Genomic DNA, 14,984 nt, shown 5'->3' on the forward strand with positions numbered 1-14,984 from the left:
TTAATAACTATTGTGGCAATCTCCATAATTTAAAATAAATGACAGATCTAGCAGTTAGCAAGTCCCTTGTAATGGTCACAGAATTAGGGCAGAGATGGAAACCAGGATATGGCAAATCAGATGCAGAGGTGTCACCATCAAAGCAGTTGAGACAAATAAGTTGAAGGTTATTTAGTCCTGGTACTGGTGTCTGAAAACGAAAATAGAAACTTTGAGTAGATTGACACTTGCAGGTTTATTCAAAGGCATACAAAGTCAAAGGGATAAAATACAGCAACCTCCCAAAATATTTTAGTAATCATACTTCAGTGAAAAAAAAGGATTATGGTTTTCTGAATTTTGAGGTTGCTTTTTTTGTACCATTTTTCTTCAGAAGTCTAAACTATGTATCATATAAAAAAAAAAACAAACAAAAAAAAAAAACAAATATATATGTAAAGCCCTTTGTGTATTTTTTTAAACTTAACATGAAGATACCTATTAAGATGAAGCTTTTATCCTTATTGGTAAAATGTCTGAAATCCAGTAACAAAACAGAGAATGCAGAGCCAGTCTGTGACCTAGACAAAAAAGGAAAAAAAAAGAAAGAAAATTATTACAATGGCAACATCTGCTGTAAAATGGGACATAAAATAAGGGACATAAAATAAGTGCAGCGCTAAAAAGGTATATATGTATAATCATAAATCACCTTCAGATGAATGAAGTGAAAATTAAATAATAATGTTACAAATAGTAAACTATAATCCTCATTAGAAAAGAGTTGAAATCTTTGTAAAAAAAGTGTCCATATAAAAATGCAGAGTCCCAAGTGAAAAGGTGACTTTGAAACCAATGATGGTGATGATAGTGATAGAATCCAACACCAGCAAGATAATACAAATGCGCTCACCAGAAGTAATGGACCCAAAATTCCATATAGAATATGGGTCATTCAAAGCAGATTATGGTAGTACGTCCCCTCTCACAGCATACAGTTGCCCAATGTACATGCCAGGATGGTCAGGGTAGTCAGCAGTGGAACGCCCGGAAAAGTTATCATGTAAGGCAACGCATGTAGTGAAGAGATGGCAGAATGAGGTTACTGACGCGTTTCATCCAATAGGAGATAATCATAGGAGAATTGCTGTAAAATGACCTTGTTTTTTTTTACAACTCACATTAGACAACTTTTTGAAACTTTTCCCAGTTTTCAACATTTTATGCTTGGTACTGCATTAACGAGAATGTAGGAATTCAATTTAAATAAGAAACATCTAAATATACAGCTTAAATACATATAAGAGCCGTTTTACCTACCAAATGATTTGTTTTATGTCTATCCATTCCTGGCAGACAGCAGGACCATAGTGGCGTCCTGAGATTCCTTCATGCAGTAAATTAATACAGCTTTACAAGTCTTGCCTTTCCCCCAGCCTGTGATTGGACAGTTTCTGTTAGCATACGAGCACTATATACAACAATATATATCTACTGTCCTTATTTCTAGACCTACTCTCCCATCTGCTGTAAGTTATCATAGAGGATACCAATATATCATAACCTATATTAAAAAAAATAAATAAAAAAAAAAGGTTTAAACCTTTTTTTTTTTTCTGTGCACATAAAGCACTGTGGTACAAGTGATTGTCAGCCAGCCTTGCTCCACAAGAAATTGCAGGAGGCTAAAATTCAAGTCAAACTGAGGTACCTACACTAGACGCTTTAAAAATGCACTCAGTGATTTAACCACGCTAGCGGTAAACCCGAGCGTGACTCGGGGTAGGAATTTCCTGCTATTATCGGTAACCCCGAGTCCCGCTCGGGGTGAATGGGCAGAGCTATGCAGACAGCGCAGCGGAGTGTCTTACCTTACCCTGGCGATCCAGCGATGAGCTCTCATTGCTGTGACCGCCAGCCGAGATCTCCGCCGCTCGTCTGTCGGTAGGAGGACTTCCTAGTTCCGTTCTCTGCAGCAGCAATGCTGCATGGGAGCGGAACTAGGGAGGGAAATTAAAAAAAAAAAAACAAAAAACGTTGCACAAAACACAAACACATTTTATATTATATATATATATATATATATATATATATATATATATATGCATTTTATATATATATATATATATATATATATATATATATATATATATATATATATATATATATACATATATATACATACATATATATATATACATACATACACACATATATGTATATATATACCTATATACACACACACACATATATATATAAAATTATATTATTGATTCGATTATAATTCATGCATTATATATATATATATATATATAAATAAAACGCATGAATTATAATCAAATCAATAATATAATTTTATATATATATATATATATATATATATATATATATATATATATATATATATATATATATATATATATATATACACACACACACACATATACAAACACACATATATATATATATATATATATATATATATATATATATATAACGCGTGAATTATAATCTAATCAATAATATAATTTTATTATATATATTATATAATAAATTTATATTATTGATTCGATTATAATTCATGCGTTTGTGTTTCAAATTTATCACATCTGGGATGTCTACTAGAGTCTTGTTTTGGTCAGGTTTAAGTCAGTAATTACTAAGAATTGTAGGCCTATAATACATAACGCCAAATTTCCATGAAAAAAATTGTACCGCTTTTGGTACAGAATTCCTGACAGAATCATACCGCCAGGGAGGTTAAGAGAAGGTAAACAACCTTATCACAATACAATTGATTAAAGCACGACCAGCCCTTTATATGAAAGTATTAGTTTTTCCAGCTAGACTGACTTTCACTATTTCAGGCTACTTCACACATACAGTACATACAAGCACCACTGTACAGCTTGGTTGTGAAAGTCCCTGGTTACCAGAGTGGAGAAAGACTCCTTTCACTAATTAAATGTCACCTGACATTTTCTAAATATGCCAGAGATAAGATCTATGCTATACCCCTAGGATGAGCCCCACTTCATCCCAAATGTATTCAGTAGGTTTGAGGTCAGGGTTCTGTGCAAGCTTCTCAAGTTATTAAAAAAAAAAAAAAAAAAAGTTATTCCACAACAAATTCAAAGAAAAAAAAAAAAAAAAAAAGAAGAAAAAGAAGTTTATTTCCAAGGGGGAGTAAAGCTCCCTGTAAAGATAACAAGGCGGTTATTTAGGCAAAAACTAGACTAATTGGGTTGAATATAAAACATGTATAAAACACAACAAACTCAAGCCTTGTCTATATGGACCTGGCTTTGTGAACAGGGGCACAGTATCATCGAGTCTTTACCAAACTGTTGCCACAATTGTAAAAAAAAAAAAAAAAGGTGTGTGCTATAGCATTAACAGTACCTTTTACTGCAAACCCAAACTTTATGATTTGGTAAGGCATCCACATATTTTTGGACATATAGTAGCAGTGTTGTTCGGGTATTCACATAATGTATATTTTTACAAGTTGTTACAGCTCTGATGACAGGATGTCTGTGTGTCCACGCGAGAGCGTGTTTTAGCACATAGCACATAAGGTCACGTTTATGGGGAGTAAGGGTATAGTTGGGTAGTCATAGGGCCCCATACGGACAGTATAGATGTTTTTCTATCCCTTTTTTCTTATTTAATTCTATCATCTGGCCCTGTATTTATATTTTAGATACCCACCATCATTGTACACTTATAGTGGTGACTGGAACCTGGACTTTTGGTGAATCAATGTACAGCAGCCTATTGCACTACCCTATCTACACAAGGAGCTGGAAACAACTGGTTGTAACATAATTGTGTGTATTCATTGTAAATCTTGCTATATATATACTATAGGTATGTAGAGTGATTATTCCATTGGAAGAATGAAGCTCTATTAGTTAGTTGTAGTACTGAAGTTCACTAATATTTATTTCTTATTTATTTATTTAGAGCTGGTCTTCCTGATGAAGTTCTCTTCCTGATGAAGAAGGCAGCAACCCATGAAATGTGTCAAAGTCACAGCAAGCAAGCCATCACCCGATCGGAGTAGGGATGATGAGGAGGGAATCATTTCATAGTACTATACAAACTCTGTGTATTTGCTTATATTTGTATTGATAGGTGTCTTTGTTTACTGTTCACATGCTTTTATATTCTGTACAATACATGTTTTGATTATTTTTTATTACAAATCAAGTGGTACTGTTAAAGTCCTCAAATTTAGCTTCTTAAGTGTTTTTGTGTAAGGTCAAGTTTACTTTGTAAAACCTATGACCTCTGTTCAGCATACGGTCATGAAGAACTAGTGTGAGCCAATGTTTTCATTAATTAAATATCCAGCGCATATCCAGTTCTTTAAAGATAGCTTACTCCATTAGCTAAATAATAAAGTAGTTAGTAGGGATTTCAGTTAAGCTTAAATTATATTTATTTTACAGAACGGTTCTAATAAAACAGCTTTTACATTTTTTCCCTCTGGATAAATATTTGCCAATTTGGAATATATATTATTTTAATTATAAACCATTTTTTTTAAATTATACATAAAACCAACATTTTAAAATGCACCAGCGAGTTTGTAGTTGATTAATACCTCTATTTTCATGTTGCTGATTATTTACTGTAAGCAGTCTTGCTACTGAAGATTTAATGTTACCAAATTGGATGATAGCAATACGGAAAAACTAACAAACATTTATACAACATGCCTTTATTTGAAATGTAAATTGTGTCACTTAGGTCTGTTTTGCTTCAACTGAGCATTCTTATCTAGGGGTATCCATACACCTTTCAGGAGGTATGGAAATCAAATGATGGGGTATGGGATTTTTAAATAATTTAGCAAACTCTGCTTTATTGACCCTGAAATCAGAGTGGAAAAATTGACTTGATGTGTCAGATGGCATGCTTGCAACATAATCAGTAAATTAATATTTTTGCATTTACCATAACATTTTAGTCTATTGGGGGACCCAGGGGTAGACATCTGGGACATCCAAATTAAGGGATTGCAACAGCTACAACAAAAAGGTGAGGGAATTTAGGCCAATTGCTATAGTGGTCAATAACACAAGAAAAGTAGTAAGGTAATGGGCATATCCTAGGATAGCTAACCAAACCATTGACCTTAAGGAAAGTAGGGCAAATAAGGTATGTCCCAACTAAAGATCAACCACTGAAAAGCTGGGATTTGAAGCAGAATACCCATAATTCTTGGCTTTGGTGAAAGGGAGATCCAGAAAATAACCAATCTCTCATACACATCTAAAGGGAGGGGAGGGAAGGAGACTTTCAATATGATACAAGGAAGGGTAGAGTACCATGTCAGTCTCTTATGGAAAAATATCCACACCTATGTAAAAGGCAAGGCTAATTGAGAATATATGGAATGCCATAGAGGTACAGGTAAAAGGAAACGAGAAGGAGACACCAATAGATAAAGATGTGTGTCACAATATAACAATATAGTCTGATGGTATATATATATATATATATATATATATATATATATATATATATATATATATATATTCAGTCAGATATAGAGAACAAAGAGGATCTTTCTTCCATTAAATAGGTCAAGGTAACATAAGCATCTCTGGGTTTATAGTTTTGCACCTAGGGGAACTGTGCAGTCAGGTAATAAAGTTGTGTGTCTGTTGATCTTCCAGGGATGAAAAGTAGTAATAAGATGGATATTCCCTTGTAAGGAAAGAATATAAGCTTTTGCGTTTGTGAATGGAACCCTCACTGTATAAATGAGGAAAAAAATCAGAAGCAGGGATCTGGTCCTGCATGGAAATAGTGAGGACATTGCAAACTCTGTCCAGCATAAGAGTCCTTTTAAACGAGCGTTCAGTTTGTCTGTTTATCCTCTGTCAGTCGACGGATGAAAAATGGATGCCCATGTATTCCTATTAGCAAGCAGAGGTTAGTGGATAATCAGCCATTGACATCCGCTGACATCAGCCTTCGTTAACATTCATTTTTTGAAACGTTTAAAAAAACGTAAGCGGACCTAAAACAAATGTTAATGGACTAATTGTCCATTTTTGCATCTATTAGGAGCCAGCACCCACTGGCGTCCTAACAACTGATGACTCATCAGCTGTTAGCAGAGTTCCCAGCTAACAGCTGAATGTAAGAATAGTTGGTTGCTAAAGAGTGGGTCGGGAAGCCGGCCGCTGTGTCCTTAACAACCGATGAGTCATCACCACTGCCGGCAATAAAAAAAAAAATTGTCAAAAAAAAAAATAAAAAACAGCGTGGGGGTCCCCATCAGTCCATACCAGGCAATTCGCCAAAATGAAAAAAAAAAAAAAAACTGCGTGGCCCCCCAAAATCCATAACAGACTTATCTGAGCATGCAGCCTGCCAGGTCAGGAAAGAGGGGGACAGGGATGAGCGAGCACCCCTTCCCCCCAAACCATACTAATAGTTGCCAGCAATGTTTTTTTTTTTCATTCAGCGGGTGGCTCACTGGTTGTAAAGGATGAGGTGGCCAGCTTGCGGGTCCACTCTTTAGCGACCAGCTATTCAATTTTCACCCAATTTGAATTCTAATCACTCCAAAATTTTGAAATTCGGTAGAAAAGGGATGTAAAAAATGATGTACGCAATTGATGTAAAAACTTAATTTCGCTTTCCCTTTTCTAACAACAAAAACATTATGGAACGGATGAAGAAAATGGAATGCCCGTGTGAAAAGACCCCAAGGAGACAGATGTCAGTGACAGGTGGAGTAATCCGGTTTCTTTCTAAAAATGGCACACTTTTGATGCACAGTTGTCAGCTGCATAAAAACGTAACCATAGGGGGGGGGGGGGTCTCTTTTCTACAAAAAAAAAAATTATGTATTATATTGAAAGGAAACATACGAGCAGGGCCCTAACCTCCTTGTACTGTCAGTGTATGGTCTCCCTTTATTTTGTAAAGCATTGCGTATTGTTGTAATAATAAGAATAACTATTATAAAATGACACTGTGGTACAGAAAAATAAGAAAAAATCAATGAACCACATAACTAGTTACAGGGTCTAAAGTAGAATATGCAGGTTGAAGCCCTGACCATTCATGTTTAACCACTTAAGGACTGGAAGCTTTTGCCCCCTTAATGATCAGGCCATTTTTTGCAATTACTTTAACTGGTAATTGCTCAGTCATGCAATGCTGAACCCAAACAAAATTTATGTTTTTTTTTTCTCCACAAATAGAGCTTTCTTTTGGTGGTATTTGATCATCTCTGCGGTTTTTATTTTTTGCAATATAAATGAAAAAAGTCCAAAAATTGAGAAAAAAAATTAAATTTTCTACTTTTTCTTATAAAAAATATCCAATAAACTCCATTTTTGTCATACATTTAGGCCAAAATGTATTTAGCTACATGTTTTTGATAAAAAAAAACTGAGAAAGTAGACACTCCAAAGAATTTCCTGAGAGGCATGTTGAGCCCATTGAATATTATATTTTTTTGTCACAGGTGTTTGAAAAATGACAAAAAAAAAACAAAAAGGAATTTTTTTCTTTAACACAAAAGTTGTTATTGAGATATATTGCTCACGCATGCCATGGGTATATGTGGAATTACACCCCAAAATACATTCTGCTGCTTCTCTTGAGTATGGGAATACCCCAAGTGTGAGACTTTTTGGCAGTGTAGCCGCGTACAGGGCCACGAAAATCAATCACTGCCTTCAGGCTTTCTTTAGGCGTAAATTGTTGATTTCACTCCTCACTACCTATCACAGTTTCGGAAGCCATGAAATCCCAAGACGGCACAAACCCCCCCCCCCTCCCAAATGACCCCTTTTCTAAAAGTAGACCCCCCAAGCTATTTGCTGAGAGGCATGTTGAGTATTTTGCAGATCTTGCTTTTTGCCACAAAGTTTTGAAATTCGAAAAAAAAAAAAAATCCTTTACTTTCTTCATTTTTTTCATGAGGTTATATGGGGGGTTTTGTGCCATCTTGACATTTCAGGGCCTCCGAAACTGTGAATGGTAGTGAGGAAGTAAAATGAGAAAACTTGAAGGCGGTGATTGGATTTCGGGGTCCCGTACACAGCTGGGCTCCAAAAAAGTCTCACACATGGGGTATTCCCATACTCCGGAGAAGCAGCAGAATGTATTTTGAGGTGTAATTCCACATATACTCATGGCATGTGTGGGCAATATATCATTTAGGTGACAACTTTGTGTAAAAAGAAATACATTTTGTAATTTTCGAGAAACTTGTGGCAAAACCTTAATCATTCTATGGACTCAACATGCTTCTCAGCAAATAGATTGGGGTGTCTACTTTCCAAAAAGGGGTAATTTGGGGGGTGTTTGAACTGTCCTGGCATTTTATGCCCAATATTAAAAAGCTTATGCAACACATCACCCACTCTTCTATCCACTTGAAGACCAAGCCTTTTCCTTATACAGTGGGGATCAAAAGTTTGGGCACCCCAGGTAAAAATTTGTATTAATGTGCATAAAGGAGCCAAGGAAAGATGGAAAAATCTCCAAAAGGTATCAAATTACAGATTAGACATCCTTATATGTCAACAAAAGTTAGATTTTATTTCCAACATTGACACTTTCAAAATTACAGAAAACAAAAAAATGGTGTCTGCAAAAGTTTGGACACCATGCAGAATTTATAGCATGCACTGCCCCCTTTGCAAGGCTGAGACCTGCCAGTGTCATGGATTGTTCTCAATCATCTGGGAAGACCAGGTGATGTCAATCTCAAAGTTTTTAAATGCCCAGACTCATCTGACCTTGCCCCAACAATCAGCACCATGGGATCTTCTAAGCAGTTGTCTAGAAAACTGAAATTGAAAATAGTTGACGCTCACAAAGCTGGAGAAGGCTATAAGAAGATAGCAAAGTGTTTTCAGATGTCAATATCCTCTGCTCGGAATGTAATTAAGAAATGGCAGTCATCAGGAACAGTGGAAGTTAAAGCAAGATCTGGAAGACCAAGAAAAATATCAGACAGAACAGCTCGCAGGATTGTGAGAAAAACAATTCAAAACCCAAGTTTGACTGCACGATCCCTCCAGAAAGATGTGAAAAAGCTGAAGTTAAAGAGAGGATGGCTTCTACAAATGGATAATGATCCTAAACACACCTCAAAATCCACAGGGGATTACATCAAGAGGCGTAAACTGAAGGTTTTGCCATGGCCTTCACAATCTCCTGACCTCAACATAATTGAAAATCTATGGATAGACCTTAAAATAGCAGTGTGTGACAGACAGCCCAGAAATCTCAAAGAACTGGAAGACTTTTGTAAGGAGGAATGGGCAAAGATACCTCAAACAAGAATTGAAAGACTCTTGAGTGGCTACAAAAAGCATTTACAAGCTGTGATACTTGCCAAAGGGGGCAGTACAAGATATTAACTCTGCAGGGTGCCCAAACTTTTGCAGACACCATTTTTTTGTTTTTTGTTATTTTGAAAGTGTAAATGATGGAAATAAAATCTAACTTTTGTCTAATCTGTAATTTGATGCCTTTTGGCTTCTTTATGCACATTAATACAAATTTTTACCTGGGGTGCCCAAACTTTCGATCCCCACTGTACATTTTGTTTACATGAAAAAATTATTTTTTTTTTTACTAGCAAATTACTTTGAACCCCCAAACATTGTATATTTTTTGAAACAGAGGCCCTACAGAACAAAATTGTGGGTATTGAATTTTTTCTTGTCCCACTGTATTTGCGCAGAGATTTTCCAAACAAATTTTTTTGGGGAAAAAAAACACTTTTCTTTTTTATATTAATGCACAAATACACTATATATAGCACAATTGTTTGGTAAAATATAAAAGATGATCTTATGCCGAGTACATAGATATCAAACATGACATGTTTAAAATTGCGCACGCCCGTTCAGCAGCGACAAACTACGTACATATTAAAAAGCCCTTAAAAGCCTTTACAGGATACCACTTCAGATTTACAGAGGGAGGTCTACTACAAGAATTACTGCCCTCGATCTGAAGTTTGCAGCGAAACCTCACATGCATGGTGCAATTGCTGTTTACACAGGACACCAGACCAATGCTCTTGCCTTTGCGCGCAAACATGGGGCGGGGCAGGGGTGCTTGAATTTTTTATTTTTTTTTATTTTGCTATTTTAATTTATTTTGATACCTTCATTTTAATTTTTTTAATATAAATGTTATTGTTAATCACAGGGAATTTAAATATCCCCTATGATAGCAATAAGAAGTGACTTTTTTCTTCATCCACATCGATCGATGTGAATGGAGGAATCTGCCATGTTCTTTTTTTCCTTCAGCCTGTAGGCTGAAGGAAAAAAAAAAAAAAAAAAGAACATTGCATGTATGCCTATCGCCTTAACACAAAAGGCTAGCTACAGCGCTTGCTGAATAAACTTATGATATTTACAAAAACTGATAGTAGCTCACTTATCTAATAAATTAATATATGCCCCAATTTACATCAGTGACTTTATGAATAATGAATCAATAAATGAATCAATAAATATAAGAAATCAAAGGATAAATAGTGACCAATCACATATAAAGTCCAAAATAAGTGACTGTTGTGCTGAAAATGTTCAAATGCTAAAAGTCCTTTGTGACTGTATATATCCAATAGGTTCAAAAGTGCAGGTGCTCAAATGTGGGTATCCATAAATTGTGACATTGATTTGTTTCACCGTGTTTGTGGGTAGATGAAATCACTTACCAGATCCAATGAGTCCTATATGCCTTATAGCATTTGGACCACTCGCGCTTAATTGCCCCCTTTGGTGGCTGCGGGACACTACTTGTGCTAGCCACTGCACCAGCTTGAACTGCACTTATGGGACTCGCCACCTCACCAAGTGTTTCTGCAGTGCTGGTTTGACTATGACCAGGATGTTCTAGGCAGCTGGTGCTCACCAGTTCATCAGAAGGTTGAGCGCCACTAGTACTGACACTCTGCTGCATACGAGAACCCTGTGATTGTTGCACCTTAGCAACAGAAGAACGGGGTCGGGTACGCCTGACCTTAGCAGGGACCACTACTCCGTCATCAGAGCTATCTGTCAGGGTGCCGCTGCTCTTTACAGGTTTGAATACTGAGCCTGATTCTGACAGTGGGGCTTCCCCATGGCTCTCATCTGTCATGCTCCGCATCGTGCCTCTTCACTACTCTGGTAAAAAAAGCACCTGGTTGTCAAGGACTGTTTGAACTGCTACCAAAATTTTAACTGCTAGTGCTAGCAGAGATCAGACCTGACTGCTAATGCTGTGGTTTAGTGTGCTGTGTATCGGAAATGACAGTAATCTGCTCATTCTGCACTTCTTGGGGGCTGGGCGGAGGGGCTAAACGCAGGTGCTAGCAGGTGTCAGGGCTGATCCTGCTAACACTGCCTTTTAGAAACACTATACTAAGCTACTGGGGAAGCTAGAATAGTTCTGATCTGATCAAAGATATTGATCCGTTCAGACCCTATACTAGTAATATAGGTGTTTAGTGTGTGTGTGTGTCTGTGTGTGTCACTGGCAATCAAAGGGTTAAAATGTAATACTAAACTATACTATACTAACGCTAACTGATGTCATCTGTGACACTAATACAGTGATCAGAAAAAACATCTGTACACTATAATAGTGACACTGATAGGGCAATGAAGGGGTTAACTGAGGGTGATCAGGGGGTTAAATCTTTACTAGGGGATATATGACAGGTACCCTAAACCCATCTGGGACTGCCGCTAACTACCACTAACTGCCTCTCACATTAACTTGTGTCACAAGTGACACTAATACAGTGATCAGTAAATTATCGGTATACTGTATATAGTGACACTGTGACAGGGAGTGAAGCTGTGGTGGGTGGTCGGCAACTGGTTTAAGGAAGAAACTTTTGAGAGACCTAAAAGAAAGAGGAAATAATGCTTTACTGAGAAAGGTGCAGGTACACTTCTAAACAGAAGGTTTGGACTACAAGATCTGCAGTTCACATGGGAAACATATTTTGATTGTCTATGAGATATTACAGCTGAACTTGCTGAAGACTTTGGTACTTCTCTGTCTCATCAACAGATCTTTTGAGTTTGAGGCACCCAGAAAGAGAACTAGGAAGCTTGAAGAGATCCCTGTTAGTGATTGTAAAGTCACATTTTTAAATTAAAATAATAAAAAGGTTCATAATTACCTGCTCTGTGCCCAGAGCGGCCCCTTAGTGCCTCTTCTGAGGTCTCCGAGCCTCCTCTTCTATGTGTGCCCCCATAGCAAACTGCTTGCTATGGTGGCACGAATGCGGGCTCATTCCTCATCGATTGACACCTGCTGCTTCAGCAAAGTTTGTCAGACCAGGAAGAGAGAAGACTTGCATCCGGACACAGCGATGGATCGAGTGAGGTAAGTATTAGGGGGAGGGATGGGAGGAATGGATGGGATTGGCTGGGTTCAGTGGGAATGGGAGAAACCAGTAGTGCAAGGTTTTTACTTTAATGCAGAGAATGCATTATGTTCTTGGACAATCATCATCTGCCTTGACACATTCCATGGTGATTGAATAAAGGCTTTCCTTTGCTAGGGTAAATTCTTGCCTCTCATTAGAACTGAACCGCCTTCCTGGAGAAGCTGGTACAGATTACAGATCAAGCCATGTGACCTACCACCGCCAGTTAAACTCTACTCCATTTGCTTCAAATAGAGTTAGGAGCAGGCAGTATTTCTGAGTATTTCTCATGTACAGTATATAAGGGACTATCAGGTCCCTTATATACTGTACATGAGCACTTATATCTGTCACCCTTGCTCTCAAGTATTTCTACTAGTTCTTCTATATAAAATGAAATCCAAGCTCGTCTTACGCAGGCAGGATAATGCAGAAAATTTAAAGCTCAAAAGTACCCTTTTATTGGCTAATTAAAAATTACATATGGAAACTTTCAGGATGATTTAGATCTCTTATTCAGGCTTATTAAAAAGCTCTATTCTTTACTCTACTACTACTAAAGACATTATAAGTAGCACAACTAATGAACTAAAAATGAGGGCTGTACTTTTCTTTGAGAAAATGCCAGAAATGTTCAGTACCCATCAGTAGTGTACATCTTGTGCTTTTTACATTGGTTTTCTGCCAATTCCCTGCTCTGCAGAATTCTCTTAGTTTAAGCCTGGACATTGCAGAATATCTAACACCCTTAGGTTTGATATGCATAGCTAATCTTGAAAGTGAAGTTAAATTGATATTAAAAGTTTTTTTTTCTTTTTTCTTCAACATGTCATACTTACCTGCTCTGTGCAAGACGCTTGCTGGGGGGGGGGGGGGGGGTACTCATGCGAACTTGATCTCAAGCCACACTGTACAAGTCTACTGACACACATAATGCAGCTGAGCCCTGCCTCCACTCCCTTGTCACTCGATTTGATTGACAGCAATGGGAGCCAATGGCTTCCACTGCTGTTACAGAGTCCAGTGTGGAGGGATAGAGCAGTGCTGCTGCTCTTGTGCACAGCACTGGACTTGGATTGATTCAGGTAAGTATTTAGGGGGACTGTAGAGCTGCACCTAAAATATTTTTTTCCTTAATGCAGAGAATACATTAAAGGTGAAAAAAAAAAAAAACCCTTCTGCCTTTGGAACCATTTTAAAGCTACACTCCCATTCGGATATAAAACTACACCAATGAATTCATTTATGAATTCAATACAATTACTAGTATTTTTACATACAGCTATCATCTAAACTTTTCTAGATATCAGCCTATTGTAAATCCCTAAACAGCAGTACTCACTCAGAAAGGGAATGGTAGTAGTGCAATTCAGTCAATACATGCTATCCACCCAACACAGAGTGGGGGATGGGGCAGGTTTATATCTCCGCTGCTCCTTCATTTTCCAACCACAGTGTTTGAATGGTTGTAGGTTAGGCTGAGTTGTTCAACTGACATGCAGTAGACACAGCTCTCAGGAACAGCAATGGTTAAATGTGCTGTCAGTCAGGGGGTGCCCAGATTCCATGACGAACAGAAAAGTATTACCAATCATTTGGCATCTTTACCCTTTTGGTATATATACTGTAGCTGTTTTCTTTGATTACAGCTTTATATCATTCTATTCCAAGTGGTCCAAGCTTCAGCATTTCCTGGTGGTACCGAAGCTTCCTGCCCCCTTCCACCTCCCACAGTTTCTTACTGGCAAAGAAGGCAGTCCATCATTGTAAAAAATCACTAGTTAGAAACAAGGCTCTCCCCAAAAACCTTTGATGACATTAAATCAAATATCATATTAAAAAATAATCCAGGAGGATTGGTCCACAGTTTACAGGTTTTATTCAGAGGTAATCACCTCCCCGGAATAGAACCACAATTAAGAGAACCAGACTAGAATGCAGTTAGGTGCACATACATGGTACAGGCTGATAATTAAATCATGGAGTGCATCTGATATCTCTTGGTCAGGGCATGTCAAACAGGAGCAGTGAGACATATTTTGACTGATACTAACTACTTGTTAATTATGCATTTTTTTAGAGTGAAATTCTTTCTCATCTACAGTTCTAAATCAGTTTCCGAACTTAGCAAATCTGCCACAGTTCTCTGCCCAGGTGCATGACACACGAACACACTGTAAGACTGTTGCATAGACTTTGCTATATAAGAAGCAGGCTGATTTGCGCCTAACTCCGACACTAAATTGCTTGATAAAGGTCCCCTGGAGAATTAGGCTAAAGCTTTGTTTCCTTAATTATGGGTTGAGACCAAATTGATTTGCAGATATCCTTGGGCTGGGGCCCACTCTTAACTAAAGTCCCATACACAGGCCAAAATCAGCCAATACCGTAGATATTGGCCAACATTTAGCCTATGTGTACAGGTCCTTGTTTGACAGAAGCCAATCTCATGACCGCCTTCTGTCAAACAAGTATGCTTAAAAACCAGCAGCTGAGTCAATCAGCGCTGTCAGACAATGGCTATGAGTGCTGACCGGTGTATGAACATGATAGCTCAGCGATCTTCCCGCTGAGCTAA

At 37.5% G+C, this 14,984-nt stretch overlaps 1 protein-coding gene across 2 annotated transcripts in view; it reads right to left on the minus strand.

Moving 5' to 3' along the window:
- Nucleotides 1-451: 451 nt before the first annotated feature.
- Nucleotides 452-14,984, minus strand: part of ERICH1 (glutamate rich 1) — a 201,872-nt gene continuing 187,339 nt past the window's right edge. For both annotated transcript variants that reach the window (XM_082249555.1, XM_082249556.1), the window contains exon 8: nucleotides 452-560. In XM_082249555.1, the coding sequence (XP_082105681.1) occupies nucleotides 481-560 (80 nt within the window). In that variant the 3' untranslated portion in view covers nucleotides 452-480. The remainder of the gene's footprint in view (nucleotides 561-14,984) is intronic.

Source organism: Pelophylax lessonae, assembly GCF_965119305.1.
Source record: "Pelophylax lessonae genome assembly, chromosome: 3".
NCBI lineage: Eukaryota > Metazoa > Chordata > Amphibia > Anura > Ranidae > Pelophylax > Pelophylax lessonae.